This window comes from Pleurodeles waltl, chromosome 3_1 (genome assembly GCF_031143425.1).
Source record: "Pleurodeles waltl isolate 20211129_DDA chromosome 3_1, aPleWal1.hap1.20221129, whole genome shotgun sequence".
In the NCBI taxonomy this organism is placed as follows: Eukaryota; Metazoa; Chordata; class Amphibia; order Caudata; family Salamandridae; genus Pleurodeles; species Pleurodeles waltl.
The window spans coordinates 835,818,559-835,836,413 of NC_090440.1; the positions used below are offsets into that span (position 1 = coordinate 835,818,559).

Genomic DNA, 17,855 nt, shown 5'->3' on the forward strand with positions numbered 1-17,855 from the left:
GTTCCAATTTGGTTTAGTTTGTAAATTTGTAAATATTGTTCAAAACTTAGAGATGCCCCTGGGAGTGTGGAGAATAATGATATTTATCGTGAAATTTCTGCAACTCTTAGGATACCCAGAAGGGACCTTGGAAATAAGTAGGGAAAAGAAAACTGCAAGATTTTATTAATCATTATTTCTTATATCATTTTCTTTATAAATCATTTATAAAGTATAGAAAATAGCATAACGCATGTCCCATAAATCGAATTCCTATTTTATATTCCTAAGTTAGAAAGGTACATTGTAAAGGTACATTGTAATCAAGTAATTCATAAAGAATTCTCTCCTAAAAGAGCATTCAACTCTCAACAATAGAAAATCATCTGAGTCAAAGAGTATCAGGCAGTGTAATATAAAATAGCAAAAAGGAAAAAGCATCGGAGAGTCTGTCTAGCACGTAAAGCTATCAGAATCCTAAAGAATAAAGTATCAACCTTGGTAAAAAGTAAGCAAAGCTGAGAAGTCTGTCAGCAAGAGCGAGCAAGTGAAGGAGCCAGTGAGCCATCAAGCGAGCAACTCCCACTGTTCTTTCCTTGGGACACCTTTACAAAAAATACAATGATACACAAAATTAACAAATTTCTTCAGATAAAGTATTATTTCAACCAATCAGGAAATAAGAACATTGTGAGACAGGAAGAGATTCATCAAGATGGCAAGTTTAAACAAAGCGAGTTCTAAATATAAGATACATTTTGTTGAAGGTTAATCTGCAATGAAACATCGCACTATTTTTTCATCCACCTAGGTCTCTGAAATAAAGAACATTCATATAAGTTTTAAGCATGATCACACTAAGCCACCTCCTTTCACACACATCTGGACACTGGAAGCCTAGTCATAAGGAAGCAAGATTAAGATTATTTTAGCAAGTTGTACGATTACACTACAGATCAGGTGGCTAATAATGAATAGAAAATAAAACTTTCTTTGTTAGCATAGGAAGTTAGCGTCACAAGAAGGCCATGCAAAAGTCACAATAGAAACATTTCTGCTGAGCAAAAGCAGTTTGGAATTTGTTACCTTTAGCAAATAGATCAAGTCAAGCAAGTGTGGGTCATGCAAAGTTTAGAAAGGGAAATGTACGTTTAAAATTCGGCGTTTGGTTACGCCTAAAATTCATTCATAAGTTATTAATTCAGTGGAATTGAAATCTCTTGCAACTGCCTCCATCTGATGGTTTTGAACCCCCACAAAAATTTACATTCACAAATGTACTGTTGGAGTTCAATTTCATCTTTTTCTTCAGAATCTCATTTTTTCTTTTTTTAGATTTCTCTTTCTTTCAATCTCTTATATTCTTCATTCATTTTCTCATTAATTCTTAAATTGTCTTCATTCTTGTGTGTAACTTCCTTGCTCTTTTCTTTATTAATATAATTTGTATTGACACATATTGCTAATGTACAAAGGAAACAAGCTGTTAACATTAATTCAGGAACTAATATAGTTTTAAGGATCTCTCCTCCTATTGCCCTTAAACCAGCCAGCTATTGAGGAAAACTCTTTTGTGAAGCTTTGCATTACACTAATAGAAGAAAAAGCCTTAGATCAGAAATATGTTTAGCATAATCTGTCTTCCTACTCTCATTAGGAATGTATGTACAACAATTTTCATTTTTCAGCATTTTGCAAACTCCATCCTTCTCTGCAAATAAAATATCTAAAGTGTAACAAAGCTGCAAAACCATAGCTCTAATTGCTACAAGCTCAGGGTTTACTACAAGTAAAGCTCCTGAGGTACTAGTTGCTATTCTCTCAACTACTGGTGAACGCTTTGAATGTTCTCATCATGCAACACTACTCCTATAGCAGGTATGATTGCTCAAAAAATATCTCCCACTAATTGTGTTCCTTCATTCACACTTTATGTATATCTGTTTGCAGGTGTCAATGTTAATACATCTAAGCTCTGTATCTGTGTGCAAGTGTCAATGTTAACACATCTAAGCTCCAAGGGATCTGGCAATCTAAAATAAGCATTCTCCCAACATATAAAATATAGTCCAGGTATTGTTGGATCATCTTCTTGTAACATTTGTTATGTTCCTCTAGACAAGTCAAATACATAATCACAATTACTATTTCCCACTGGTACTTTTCTCCCATTGATTTTTCTCTTGAGCACACACACTTTCCCGTTGTGCCTTTTATCTAATTTAAGCTCAGGGACAGACATTTTTCTTGTAAATTCATCTTTTTCTTTTCTCCATATATCCTCTTGGACATCTTCCTTTTTATATGCACCCCTATCAAACTGTTCCTTTCTCTCTTCTAACATAAAAAAAAAGCTTTTTCTTGTAAGTCTATTAAGCATGTTAGGTGTCTCTCATGTGCCTTAACAGTGTTCATAGGAAGAAATGATCTAAAGTAATGCCATGTAATCTCCATCTCTGTAGCTTGTTGATGTAAATTTGTACTCTTCAATAGTGGAACCTTTGAAAAAAAACATGTAAAAGTTTGAGTGGATCTGGTGCAATGTTTGCATACAACCACAAAGGTGCGCGATACACTTTCCGGGGGAATGTTCAAAAACAATCAGGGTCTCTAAAGGTGTGAGACAGCTGTATTCTCGCACCTTTTTATTTTTATTGTACATCAAATCCTTAGGTACATTCCTAGAATCATATTATTTGGACATTCCACATGTTGGTGCACAAGCAGTCCTGTTCTCCTCTATGCTGATGATGCCGTTCTAGCATCCAAAACTTGTTGTCCAAATTAAAGTGTAAGGTCAACTTCCAGAAATCATTTATACTGTCCTGTGGTCCCAAAGCTACAAAAACAAAGGCCTTTCATATAGGGGGAACCCAACTAATGAAAGTACCTTTCTTCTGTTATCTGGGTATCTTGTTTGATGCAAGTGGGTCCTGGGAGAGGCTGATCGCCCAACAAGCACTTAAATTGGGGGCAGTATCTGATGCTCTATTCAAATTTGCCAACCGACTTCACTGTAAACCCATTAGGGGATTGATTCAGATTTAATGAAACAAATGTCTCTCACTTGGGGTGTATGGTGCCGGTGTGTGGGGCTGTACTTCCCAGGGAGACTACAAGCTGTTGAGAACAAATTCTAGTTTTATTCTCTACCTTGAAACAGAAATACATTATATTGAGGACTTTGTGGTATGGCCCTCCTGTTGTTTTGGATAAAAATTTGGGCCACCCCAAAGGCTGTATTTTCCCGCCTGATTTTAGCAGACTGCTTAAAGCTGGACAATTGGCATGCCATTCCAAGGCTGGTATATGTTAAAAACAACTTTTACGATCTTGGTGTGAACTCACTTTTTTATTGCCCCAATGAGATTTGCCCTCAAAATAAAGAATGGGTTAAAAAGCAGTATTTTTCTCATAGTGAGGGAGGTTGCATTGCTAGAGTCCTTAACATGGTTTCCGTGATAAATTTTATGCAGCTCGACAATCTCTAAGGGGTGAATAAGTACCTGTTATGGCTAACTAACCCACAGCATAGGTTCTCTATGACAAGGCAGAGGTTTAATTTAAGTCATTGTCTCGTAGCCTTTCCAGTGGCAGGGCAAGAATATCTATTTGTTCTCGCTGCCAATGTGATAATGTGTCAATCCAATCCACGTTGCATTTTATGCTTTTCTGTAAATTGTATTCCATGTTTCGGGCTTGTTTTCTTCACCCTATTTTTAAACGTATGCATTTTATATCATATAAATATGGTCGCAGATATTTGCAATCCGCTGCTTCAGTGAACATTTGTCACTCTGGTAGGAGTTTTATTCGGTCTCCCATAAAATGATGGAAGGTATACGGTACTGGAACCTGAATCTCGAGATCGTTTTATTATAACATGTCTATGATATTGCCTAAATCAAACTATGTGGATCTGCTTAGAATGCTTTCTATCATGATTTGTTCCTCTCAAGATTGTGTTTTTTAATGATTTTTAAGTAAGTATACATTGGCTTGGCCACGATAGACTAGGAAGTCCTTCTCCAATTTGCACAATAAGACCGCTTTGTTTTTTAATTTTAATTTTTATATTGTTTTATCATAATATTTTTTCACTATAATGTTTACACCAAACTCATAACGCATCCTATGTTCTTAAGGGTCTTAATTAAGTATATACTGTTTTTGTTATGAAAATCCGGAATGGTTCACACTATTGTCCAAATTCCACATTACGCTTGCTCTGTTTTTTTACCCTTGTTCAGCTTGTACCCAGCTTTTTATAACTGATTTAATTTAATAATTATTATAAATGTATTACGTTTTTAATAATTGATGAATGTAATGTTGTTATTTCTGCACTTTTTTGGTCTAATTTAGATCGAATAAAGTTATTTTGACTGACTGAGTAATAATATTTAAAATGTCCTTGCCTATACACTAAACTAAAGAACATGCTAAATAGCATAAGAAAGTGGAATGTGGTGAGATGAAACCATTCACCTGCTGAAGATGACGTGTGCACAAACATAACAATTCTTAACATTAAAAGCTTTACTATATTCTTGAGTTAATCTAGAATAAACATTCATTGAGTAATCTTCGCTCATTTAATCTACAAATGATGCTTTCAATTTATCTTTGTCTATATTTGGCTTAGATGTTGCATTTATAAAATCCACTACATCTTTTTCTGTTTCAGGTGTGAAGTGTACTACTGCTACTATTGCTACTCCTATTAAAACTATGAGTGTCAGCCAAGTCCCTAAAAATATTTTACGTGTAGTTCTATTTCCAGCACACATATTTCTCTACAATCAGCTCTTTCACCAATAATCACCTGTAACAATCTCTTGTTAGAGTTGAACAATACAATATCTCCTTCTTCAGATTAGTTTTCTTCTTAAATTAGTCTTTCTCATAAGTCTTTTCTGTGTTGTTTGGCTTTGATAATAATATATTTGTATAGACAATCCTTAACCCTGCTCTGTGTTCTTCTAAAATGTTATCACAATTCTTCAGCTGCTCCCTCGGACCTGGATACTCTTTTTTTCTTCTTTAATTATTTTTAGTAGTCTTTTTATTTCATACAAAGATACATTTTCTCAATCTTTCTTTTTCATTTTTCACAATAGCATGTCAATGGTTCTTTGTTTTCAAGTATTTTCATTTTTGATTTTTCAAGGTGGTTCAGGCAGTACTTTGCTCCAATCAAGCAAATCAGAAATATGAATAACCCAAATTTGACTAACATGGTATGTTCATTCTGGTGATGAATATCTTCCACATTGTGCCCTAGGTCTTTTTGATCTCCTGAGTGTGTTTTTTTCTTCTGTGTCACTTATGCCATTGACTCAGTACTTCTTTGATTGTTAGTGGCATGGATTCCGCTGAAGCATGTGATCTTACTTTCTTTTGACTGCAAGCTTGTGGCCATCGAGCGTCATGTAGATCACTTATAATCTCTGTTCCACACCTTGTTCTGTCTCCTGGGTCTTCAGGATTTTCTGCTTGTTCTGGAACTGATCCAGAATTCAATTCTTCAACTTGGTTTCTTTGGACCTGATTTAGGGCCTCATTGCGACCTTAGGAGGAGGGACTGGCAGCACCACCCTAGGGATTATGACCCCTACTCCACCAGCGGTTACATAGCGGTAGCACCGCCATATAACCTCTGCCGGAGACTGGGTGCAGGGGATTCCAGGGGGGGCCCTGCACTTGGCATGGGCAGTGCAGGGGCCCCTCTGGCCAGCGCCATAGCGATGTTCACTGTCTGCTTGGCAGACAGTGAACATTGCGACGAGTGCTAGTGCACCCTACACACTACAGCATTGCCGCCGGCTCTATTATGAGCCAGCTTCAATGTTGTAGGCCGTTTCCCACTGGGCCAGAGGGCGTAAACACCATTTCCACCCAGAGACCCAGCAGGGAACTCTTAATGGGGCCTTTGGGAAGGTGGCCGCACTTGCGCCACCCTGACCGTCGGGACTTCTACGGACAGTGTAACCCATCCGCCGAAGTCATAATGAGCCCCTTAGAGTTTTGCACATGGGGTTACTCCGTCAAAAACGTAATGGCTATCCCGTCCACTGTATTATAATTCCATTTTATCCTATGTAAATTATAATACAGTGGACCAGATATCCGCCACGTTTCTAATGGAGTAACCTGTCTGCCAAACTCTAAATCAGGCTCTTTGTTCTTCTCCAGTGTCAAGAGTTCTGATGCCACTTTGTGAGATATCTGCAATTGACCTCTTCATAAATCAGAGATTCTTCACCCCTTACTCCTTCTTGCTGTCTTTGATCACAGTCTTTTCTCCCTTGAGTCTGATTTCATGCAACGTTTGGTGGTACGTTCACTAGTGTTCTTGGTTCTGGTTCATAGTATACTATTACTTTATATGGGTCTCTTGTTCTCTGGGTGTGTGAAGCGTGTACTCAGTTTGGAATTCCAGCACACTTAACTGCTGTATTTGTGATCAGAATCCATTGATAAGGGCCTTCCCAACATGGCTCTAGTCTGGACTTTGTCTGGACTTTCTCACACATTTCTTCACTAAGACCCAATCTCTGGGGCTAAAGTCATGGCACTGCTCCTGGTGTGGATTTGTATTGGCAGCTTCAACCAGTTGCAGGACAGAATGTACCACATCAGCCAGTCCCTTACAGTAATCGAGTACCATGTCATCTGTAATATTCACAGGTGCAATTTCTGAAACTGAAGATAAACTTATTGCTCTGCCCATCAAGGTTTCATTTGGCAATAAACCAGTATTTCTGTCAGGTGTACTTCGTAGACTCATCAACACTAGAAGCAAAGCATCAGTTCATTTCTGTGGAGTGGAAGCACAAACAGTTGTCAATCATGATTTAATCATCCCATAAGCTGCTCCACTATGCCTGAAGCTTCTGAACTATAACTGCAATGTAGCTCCTGCAAAACGTGCAATGTTGCACACAACATCTTTTTAATCTCACAATTGAAGTGAGTACCTCAATCTCACCTTAGAGAATGCGGTATACCGTATCTTGGCATTAGCTCCCTCAACAGTAACTTTGCTACAGTGAGACTATCATTCCTCCTATTTGGGAAGTCTTCCACACATTTAGAGAAAATACAGACAATCACCAGGACATATCTCAGCACATCACAAATAGATATTTCAATGAAGTCCATTTGCATTTTGTTGAAAAGGCCTCCTGATCTCCCTATGTGACTCAATGTGACGTGTTCATTATCCTATATTTATCTGTTGACATGTGACACAGTTCCTCTGCTTGAGCTCTGAATCTGGGATTGAACTAATACTGCTTAAAGGTTCATACCATGGCATCCCTTCCTAAATGAGTTGATCCGTGGAAATGTCTTGTCCTGCCTGATTAGGGGTGATACCCCGAAAATGGTCCCAGGATGCTTATTTCCGGTCCGGGAGGACCTGGCCTGGCAGTTCAGGCTCAACTGTTACCGGGGGGAGCAGGATCAAGACTGATTTGCAAATGGCTCAATCGTATTGCACAACAAAAAGTTGGCTATCCACTGTCTACAGTTGCCAACCATTCCTAAAAACACCCTAACTTCTCTCTGTGTTTTAGGAGGACTCATTCTCAGAACTGCTTCAACTCTCTCTCTTGACACTTTCCTTGTTCTTTTTTTACTAATGTGTCCCAAATATTGGACCTCTTTTTGACAATATTGCAGTTTGTTTTGAGACACTTTGGGCCTCATCACGAGTCTGGCAGTCACTTGACCACCAGACGCATGGATGGCGGTCGGCCCACTGCCAATGCAGCGGTCCAAGCACCATATTTTGACCACAGCGGCCGTGCCACAGTGGGATGGGCGGCACCACCAGGATCACAGATCCTGGCGGTTGCAGTGGTCCTAAAGCAGCGCTGCCCTGGCGATTACGACCTCTTTCTCCACTAGCCTTTTCCTGGCAGTAGCACCGCCATTAAAATTAAAAGGCTGGCGGAGAATGGGTGCCCCAGTGCACTTGGCATGGGCAGTCCAGGGCCCCCCCGGGTATGCAAACAGTGAACATTGCGAGGGTGCTGGCGCACCCTGCATCCTACAGCATTGCCGCTGGCTTGATTACAATTCTTTTGTTGTAAACATTGGATAGATCCCTACTGTTTCTTGTAGAACAATTTTGAAATCTTCATCCTCATCATGCATTTGAAATTCCACTCCTTGTGGCGTGCAATAGATGGTGCAATTTAACTAGCACAATACATTTCTCCCTAATAGGTTTACAGGGCTTGAATCCCCAAAAAACAAATTGATGATTTTCTTCAAATGATCCTATTTTTACAGGAACCTCTCTTGATATTGGGTTTGTAATTTGTCGTTTTACAACTCCTAAAACTTGGATCTCTTTTCCTGAAAGGAGTATGCCATACTTCTGCTGTTCTCACAGTAGAATGGGTAGCTCAGGTGTCAATAAGAAATGACAGTTGGTGGCCAATCACCTCACCTTCCACAAATGGTCCAGTCTCTTCTCCCTCCAAGACTCACCAAGCATGCAACCTGCCTCCCCTCTTTGTCAAAGTGACGTGCCTGAGGCAAAATCCTCATCATTAAACATAGGACATTGCTGAATAGCATTTTGATTTTGTATCTGCGTCACCTTTTGATTCATTTTTGTAACTGATTCTGATTTAATCTTGCACAATTCACAATTTGTTGAACCACAGGTGGTTGTGGAACAGGTACCATTTGAGTCTGATGTTGCATTGGTACTTGTGGCTGTTGCATAGGAGCATTCTGCAGCAGCATTTGATTTCCTCCCTGTAACTGGTTTCAGTTAACTCAATCTGGATTGAGCTTAGATTTGTCCTTCCAATGCCCCACCCCGTTACAAAGATAGCGGTGTCATCTTCTTCAGCATCACAACATCAACACCGTACTTGGATGAATTGGAGCACCTCTTCTTCTACCTTGTGGCACCATCCTCTCTCCTTGAACATCTTGCATTCCTACTTGAAAACTACCAGTCTGGATTCCATTTGAATCATTCATGTTCTGAACTGCACCACCATTTCCAACAAATAAATGATTCTGAAAGCCTCTTTGTGCGAATTCTGTCTGAGCCAACTTAAACTTCCCTTTACGTTTTCTCTGTTTCATCTCCTGTTCATCACTTCAATACTATGCATATTTCAAAATATCATCCAAAGACTTTGCCGACAAATCACATTCTGCTGTATATGCTGACAAATCTCAGGTCTCAAACCAAGCACAAACTATGTAATAAAAAAAAACATATCTGCTGGGTCAAGATGTATCTATTCTGTATGCTGTTGAAATTATTTTATCAATCTCCTAGTATTCATGCACAGGCTCCTTAACCTCTTGCTGAATTCGATCACATTTCAAATAATCCAAATCCTTATGAGGAACTCTGCCCTTCAAAAGTTGCCACATTATACTTTGTCATTACCAGAGGTGAAGGTGCATTTGTGATATGATCTCTCACTGGTTCTGCATCTAACCATTGAACAGCAATCTTACGTTCTGCCCACAAGTCACTAAAAAACATAATACTGAAAAACATATATTCAAATCAATCTACAATACCTTTCACATTTTAACAAATCTCTCATCTTGTGTGTACCACTGCATTGGATTTTTCTCTGAACTTTGGAAAATTGTTTATAAATGGTGCATAACCTTCATCTGGTATCTCTCTTAAAGGATAGGCAGAAGTTGGCTCTTTCTTTCCTGCATGTGTGACTTGCTTTCTTTTTCTACTTAGCTTCTTCTGTCGGTTTCGTTTTCTTTCATGTTTTTGTGACTATTTAGTTTCAAATTTGTCAAATTCACTTCATTTGCATACACATTTTGTTAAATCAGTGAGATAAATTTGCATTCCTGAAGAATAAATAATTTCAATTAATTTATCATCTAATTGCACCCGAAAACTTATTTGTAATGGCACGCTTTTAGAAATATCAACCTCATATATGTTTGCCAATTTGTCAAGAACAGAATAATTTCTTCTAATTCAATTTTTAATATAGGCATATTCAATGGTCACTCTTTTTCGGAGACTAGATTAGTATTTGGACTTGAACTGGTGCTCGGTTTTTCTGCATCCACAACTTTCACACAATTTCTGGCAGCTTCTTCAAACCAGGGTGGAAATATACCACCTTCTAACAAATTACTTTTACCAGGTACGGTTTGTGTTGTGAAGACACATTGACCTCCTTCTTCTAAGGCTTGAATTTTTTATGGAGGTGTCCACGCTACAGCGTGTGTATTTTTTCGACATCGGGATAAGCTCATTTACTGGTATACCCCAAATTACTTCCTGAACTACAGTAGCTGGTGTACGAACAACCTGTGCAGGCACTGTTTATGTTGTGGTCAATTCAGTAATTTGGCTGGAGTCGAAATCACAGAAGCTGTAGCATCTCTAAGCATTACTCTTGCAGCAGTACTCATTGGTGCGGGAGCACTTGCAACTGCTTGCTGAGTTACAGGTTGTATAGTAACAGGCGGTGCAACAATCGTTTGAGTCAATATAGGTTGTGCATCTGCAAGCAGTATTACCTCCATCTGACTAGTAACTTGTATAACAGCTGGATCTATAGGAGCCCGTAGCTATAGTCACATTATTTGCCAATTGAGCTCATTTATTTGGTATAGGACCCACATAAGGTGGCGGACGAGTAGCTAAAAGTTAATCTAAACTGTCATCACTCGAATCAGTATCAGTATCAGATTTCATTTCTTGATCCTTTTAATCTTTTTTCCTTTTATGCTTTTCAATTTCTCCAGCTTTTGTGTTTTAATCATTTGTAAGTACAGCACTTTTTCTCCATCTCTGAGCTTGATCATCCCAAATTACATCTGCATAACTTCTTATTGCCCTCTTAGTTCATTTTTGGTACCTCTCTCCATTTCGAGTCATTTTCTCCCACGCTTCAAATTGTGTAGGTCTATGAGGTGCCTTCATATAATGTAATTTTTCTCCAAATTGCTTGGAAATCCCAAATTAAATGTACACCATCTAGGGAATATCAATACACCTTCGTTTTCAGTGATCTTGCACGTGTGACAAGGCCAAACACATGTAGGTGACCCTTGATTAATCATCATATGGCATGCTGGCGTACCCTTGTAGGTGCTTCCTCACCCTCCTTTACTGGAACCAGTATAGTACCTCTCATTATACTCCTCAAAGCGTTGTAAAATTTCATGATTTCAAATTTATTTCAACAAATCGGCAATCGAAATTGTAGCATTTCAATTGTTTTGAAATTGATCTGTATACGTCAAACCTCAGAACCATTTTTATCAAGTCACAAATCATTTCTGTAATTAAATCAGCCACTGATTTTGCAGATTTTGCCAAGATTTAACTAATCACAGTGTGGCGTTACACACACCAACCAATACCAGTGCTGCACAATAGGATGCAACAGCTCGATCTTTGCAAAGTTCACCCTCCTTTACAATTTCTTCATGCATTTCAAAAGACAAACTAATAATTAAACAATGTAAAACTACATCAACATTTGTCTGCTTCTTCTAAAGAAAAAACTATAGTACAATCAACAATCAGAATTAGGTTATATACCTTCGGATTTTCCAATCAAACAATATTTTCCACTTACAATAATGAGTTTGCGACCTGTGGGAAAATCATCCTATTTGTGTTGTGTTACCTGTATGCATCATGCTTCACAAGCACTAATCAAAAGCTAATCCAAGCACAACAATGTATTATGTCCCTTTCTATTGTGTAATCAACTGTCTTGCGACTTCCACTTCTCTTAGCAGACAAGAAAACCTTTATGACTTATGTACCTATCCAGAAATCTTAGACTACTTCTTAGACCGATATCCTCTTATCTTCTTCAACAAACAACATATTACATGTAGATAAATAGCAGTGCACTTTGAAACAACATAAGAAGATTTTCAATACAAATCACATTCATAAATCAGCACAAGTTTGATGCATCACCCTATTGATACCATAATCTGCAACTGCTTCAGGAGCTGCACTCCTCAGACTTCGCAATCGGGTTCTGTGTAATTGGGCTTTATCTATTTTTTGGGCACTTCTTAATTATTGCAGCTTCTTTCCCTCTTCATTTAAACCTTACCTCTGCTACCTACTTTTTGGGAACGCGGAGAATACTAAATTCATTTTGAAATTCCTGCATCTATTAGGCTACCCAGAAGGGACCTTGCAAACAAGCAGGGAAAGGGAAACCACAACTCATAAACTTAAACTTTTAGCATAAATCAAGTTCTCTTTCTCAGGAGTCATTATGAGAGCTTTAGTTCATTTTTAAAGGTTTTATTAATCGTTAGTTCTTAGATCGTTTTCTTTATTATTCACTCATAAATTAGAGAACATAGCACAAATCGTGTCCCATAAATCTAATCCCTGTTCTATATTTCTAGGTCAAAAAAATATATTGTAGTTTAGTAACTCATAAAGAGTTTTCTCCTAAAAGAGCATTCAAAGGCTGAACAAAAGAAAATCATCTGAGTCAGAGAGTATGAGGCAGTGTAATATAAATTAGCAAAAAGGAACAACCATCTGAGAGTCTGTCAAGCCTGTAAATATATCAGAACTCATAAAGAAGAAAGTCTTAACCTCTGCAACAAGAGATTGAGCAAATCTGAGAAGTCTGTCAGCAAAAGCAAGTGAGTTAGCCAGTGAGCCTTTGAGACAGCGAGCCCACTCTTTTTTTTCCTGGGACACTTTTACACACAAAATTTACAATTTTCTTCAGATAAAGTATTCGATCAGCTTATCAGACAGGAACAGGTTCCATCGAGATGGCAAGTTTAAACAAAGAGAGTTCTAAATACAAGACATATTCATAAAGAAGCAAGTTTAAGATTAATTTAGCAAGTTTTGAGATTCCAATACAGGTCAGGTATTTACCGATGAATAGAAAATATAACTTTAATTGTTCGCATAGGAAATTTGCATCATGAAATGGCCATGCTAAAGTCACAATAGAAACATTTCTGCTCAGTTAAAGCAGTTTGGAATTTGTCAGCGTTAGCAAATTGAGCAAGTCATGCAAGTGGGGAGCATGGAAAGTTTAGAAAGGAAAAGTCATGTTTAAATTGCAGGATTTGATTAGGCCCACAATTCCCTCATATAGGTTATCAATTAAATTGAATTTATTTGCATTGAAATCTCTAGCACCTGCTAGTTATACCAAGCGACATATTACATGTAAACAATAGATGGGATATGGTCTGTGAATATCCGATTTTCAATATTTACCTAATGGTTTGTTGAGTCATTCAATACAAAATCAAGTACCCAGTACAAATCGTAAGTGAACACAAGGAGCTGTGGTAACATAGAAGAAAAAGAGCCCAAATATGTGTCAATAAGAAATAAATGGCACTAGACTACAAAAGTTCAATGCAAAGTGTCCAATGTCATAAGTGTCCATTCATAAGATGGGCTTTGCTGAAAATATGCAGCTTGATTTGCTAAACTTATTGATTTAATTTTGTAGTTGCTAAAATAAGTACAATATTTTCTGTTTCACTGACTGAGATAAAGTGTTGTTGGCACTATTTCTTCTCCCCAGCATACTAATATATGTATAATTTTTCTCCTTCAGCCTATGACTGTGAATACTTTAATAAAGGTGAGTCATTTGACCATTTTAATACACTGTTGACGTGCAGTCACCATCTCACAACTGCTAGCACAATGGTATGCCTCTGTGGGTTGTTTCTCATTTGTTACCTTGTATTTCCTTTACCTCTTACTTCACACTCTGTTAGAAATGCAATTATCTTTCCCAAAGGTGCTACATATTAATGCAGAAATATATCCATACTTTCCACAAGGTCTGCACTCATGAGGGATCTTTTTGCAAAACTATGCTGACCTGCTTGCATTCATTGAATGTTTGCAAGTATTTTGTGCCTATCTGTGTGTATTGGAGGGTATGGGGAAAGGCCCCAAGTATACTAATACCCTTTCTACCTGCTAGTGCTAATATAGTTAAACTGAGCGTACAAAAGTTTGATAGGGTTTGTTAGATTGCAGATAGGTCAAGAGTTATCAAACTGTTTTGGGGCTGGTTTCTTCAACAGTAAATTAATAACGTGTGGCTCCTTTCCTGGTGTATTTTAAGTGAAACAAATGATCTTTTGGCCAGGAAGAGCAATTCCTTTCATAAAACAAGCATTGGCAAAGCCAATAGGTTTCACCTCTGCAAGAGATATCGGCTTTGTCAATGTCTTTTAACCATCTGGTACAGCAGTGTGCTTGCTGTGCGGCATGGCAGAAAGGTAGAAAAAAAGTGCTATGATGTGGCCAGCGCTGGGCGAGTCATAGTGCTTTTTTTCTAATAATCTGGTTGGACGTGTGGGGAGGCGCTCCGTTTTAGACAACAGGGAAAGAATTAATAAATAAAAAAAAGACAGGAGAAGGAGGTGGGTGTGCTAAAGTGATGATTGCAAGCCTTGGTTCAGCCACTCTGACCTCTGTGTGATGTTGTATGAAACATATTCTTTGGTATTTTAGTTACTAAGAGCTAGTTAAATAAATGCCTAGCCACATGTCCACTGACATCATTGCTATAAAGGATTCTGACACACTTCTCAGTCCATAGATAGCTGTAAAACAGGCACCCTAAGGCATTCAACTGAAAACATTTTGTTTTGCCATTTCACCTTGGCCATGCTGCAGACATCGATCTATATCACAGGCTTTGGCACAAATCTTGGCTGTGAACGGCCTCAGTCCTGAGAACACAAAGGAAAACCGCAGATGACTTCTACTCCCATTTTGCAATGAAATCCATCCCTGCTAGCCTTCCGCATCGCTGGAAAGAATTTTCTAACCTTACCTTTGTGTTTCAAACTGGGAGAAAAAAACGCATTAAGTAAGGGTACTGCTTGGAAAGAAAACAATCATTGTACATTAAAGAATTTTGAGTTGCAAAGAATGGCAGCCGCCAGTGGGGCAACAACACAGAGAAATGGTAGGTAGGAGAGGAAAGAAGCAACAGGAGCAAAAGGGTAATTAAAATAAATTCAAACCATAATCAAAGCACAAGCAGTGGAGAGAGATGGGGCAGCAAAACAGAAAAGTGGTGAATGAGTGAGGAAAGAAGGAACAGGGACAACAAATGAAAACATAAGTACCTGAATCACAGTGCGAGCAGTGGAGAGACATTAATTATTAAGAAACGATTTGTGCTTCGTCCATGTGTAAGAGAAGAAACAGGAAGTTACTCTGATCTGTGCTGTCCAAGTAAGGAGGCAGCAAAGAAGAGTGACACCAAAGTCAAGGAATTGTAAGTAATAGATGGGATCCAAGCCCCATTTTGTAATCAACAATGTGTTGCAAGCACGATGCAGGCACCAGTGCATGCTCTTGCAGGCTCGACCCTAAAAATGTGTTTTGTGATCTTGAGGTGATATTGATGAAAACATTTTTCAAACCTCTAGTTAAGTCTTTCACCACAGACGTGTGGCAGCTGTATAATACCAGAGAATAACCACTGAACAGAGTCATAGTACCTACACCCCAAACGAAAGGTGCCCTCACTTCAAAGAAATACCTTCAGGAAAATGGGACATGGGCAGGAGAGCCAATAGTGGAGTTTGCATTGAATGTATTATTAATCTTAGACACAAATTCATAGGCATTCTATGTTGTATGTAGGCAGGGAGGATTTTATTTTGAGGTGATGGAGAATGTGTGCATTGCCTACATTGTATCTTTGCTCATAATAGAGAGGAAACTAAGAAGGGCAATAAAAGTATGAAAGCCTGTATAGATTTCCAGGTTCCACATTATTGTAATGATAAGCTCAGGCGTTCCACACACATGTTTTAAAATGAGCTAAAATTTATTATTGCACATTGCATGTCTAAGAGAAGAGATGGAGTGAGCGGCAGAGCAACAGAAAGGAGGTCTGTTTAATGCCAGGTCACAGTGATTTACTTGAAGTAAGGTTAATGTTCAGTTACTTATTGGCAATCTTCATTACCCCGATTAGAGATCCTCTGCATCCCAGTCCTAACAAATGAGGACTGATACCTCACTGACAGCAGTAGCACAGAAGTCCCTTCCTTATTTTTACACTTTTTTTTTCATTTAACGACTCCTCCCCCCTGCCTCGTCCTGTTTGTTATCAAGCAGTGCCAAACAAGGAGCAACCAGGCAGGAGGAAGGGAAGATGACTGGGACGAGAAGGATCCCTAATCATGGCAATGAAATTACCAGTAAGTAACTGAACAATACCCTCTCATGTGATCTTCCTTGTCCCAGTCCTAACAAACACCGAAGTAACCAAGCACAGAGAAACAAGCAAGCACCAAAAAGGTGGTGCGCATTCAAAGTTTATTCACAGAAAGACAACAACTTCATTTAGAAGCAGCAGCTAAGACAGTGGAATCAAAATGCTCATCAAGATCATCACAAACTAAGAGACAGTACTGGGTAAGGAAAGAATGAGAGGACAACCAAGTGGCCCCTCCTGCAAATTTCCAAAATAGTAACACCTCCCACTTCTGCCCAGGAAGTGGACATTGCCCTAGTAGACCTCCCCTGCACATCCTCAGGGAGAGACTCCTCCACTGCAGCATAAGCCTGGGAAATAGCCTGCCTCACCCACCTATTAAAGTTCTGGGTAGAGACCTTCAGTCCCCTGGAAACTGAATCATAAGCCCCAAATAAGTATTGGGAAATGCTAAATGGTTTAGTGCGATCCAAATAAATGAGAAGAGCCCTCCTGACATCCGGGATAGAAGGAAGAAAAGAGGAGGAATCAGGAAAACATGGAAAAACCACCTCCTGAGTGAAATGAAAAGAGGAAGAAATCTCAGGGACAAACTAGAGTCCAGCCTGAAAATCACCCGATCTGGGAAAAACTTTAGGTAGAGAAAAACAGCCAACAAAGCTCCCAACTCAACCAGGCATCTGGCCAAGGCTATAGCCAACAGGAAAACCTTGGCAGACAGTTAGACCAACCCTGCTTCCTCCAAAGGTTCAAACAGGGCACCCTGCAAGCCCCTCAAAACAATGGACAAATCCCAAGAAGGAACCATTTTGTGACAATGGGCCATTGTAACCTAAAGCTCTTAAGCAATCTCAACACCTGGGGAGACAAGGTAGAAAAGGCATAAAAAAAATAACGGTCAAAGTGCACCCCACTGAACCGAGTGCTAGGAGTTAAGCCTTTCAAAAACACATCCCATAAAAAATCCAGGATTTTAAATGGATCAATATGAGCAGGATCCTCTGACCGGTTCGTATACCAAGAAGAGAAAGACCCCCAATGCTTACCAAAAGAGCTCAGGGTAGATTGCTTCTGAGAAGACTGAATCTCCTGTGCAACTTGTGAGGAACAACCCTGCTGAACCAAGCCTATCCGTTCTATAGCCAGGCCATCATACACAACTGAAACGTTGTCTGGTAGGACAGCAATGGAAAATGAAGGGGAGAGGAGCTGCGAGGAAGAATCAAAACGGACCCCTGGCCACAGTGAGAAGAAGAGAAAACCAAGGACGGTGGTGCCAGTAAGGGGCAATAAGAATCATCTTCGCCTGTTCCACCTGGACTTTCTGCAGCACCTTCTGCAGGAGAGGAATCAGAGGAAATGCATACAACAAGGGGCTAAGGGAATGGGAGACCATTCACTGCCCAAGCCTGCAGAGACTGAAGTTCTGTGAAAAAGTGAAGGCAATGGGCAGTCCCCGGAGATGCAAACAGATCCAGCCAAGGCACCACAAACCTATGGCACATTCTGAGGAACAGAAGACGAGCCAAGCAATACATTACAGAGATCGACAGGTTCTGTCTTGGACTTCCTGGCAAAAAATGATCTACCCCCTGATGTACACAGCCTTCAGATCCTGAACAAACATCTCTATCCATG

At 39.2% G+C, this 17,855-nt stretch overlaps 1 protein-coding gene across 1 annotated transcript in view; it reads left to right on the forward strand.

Annotated features, from left to right (window-relative positions):
- Positions 1-17,855, forward strand: part of OTOG (otogelin) — a 956,473-nt gene that overhangs the window by 494,592 nt on the left and 444,026 nt on the right. Inside the window, exon 30 of the mRNA XM_069221482.1 lies at positions 13,578-13,604. Coding sequence (XP_069077583.1) covers positions 13,578-13,604 — 27 coding nt within the window. The remainder of the gene's footprint in view (positions 1-13,577; positions 13,605-17,855) is intronic.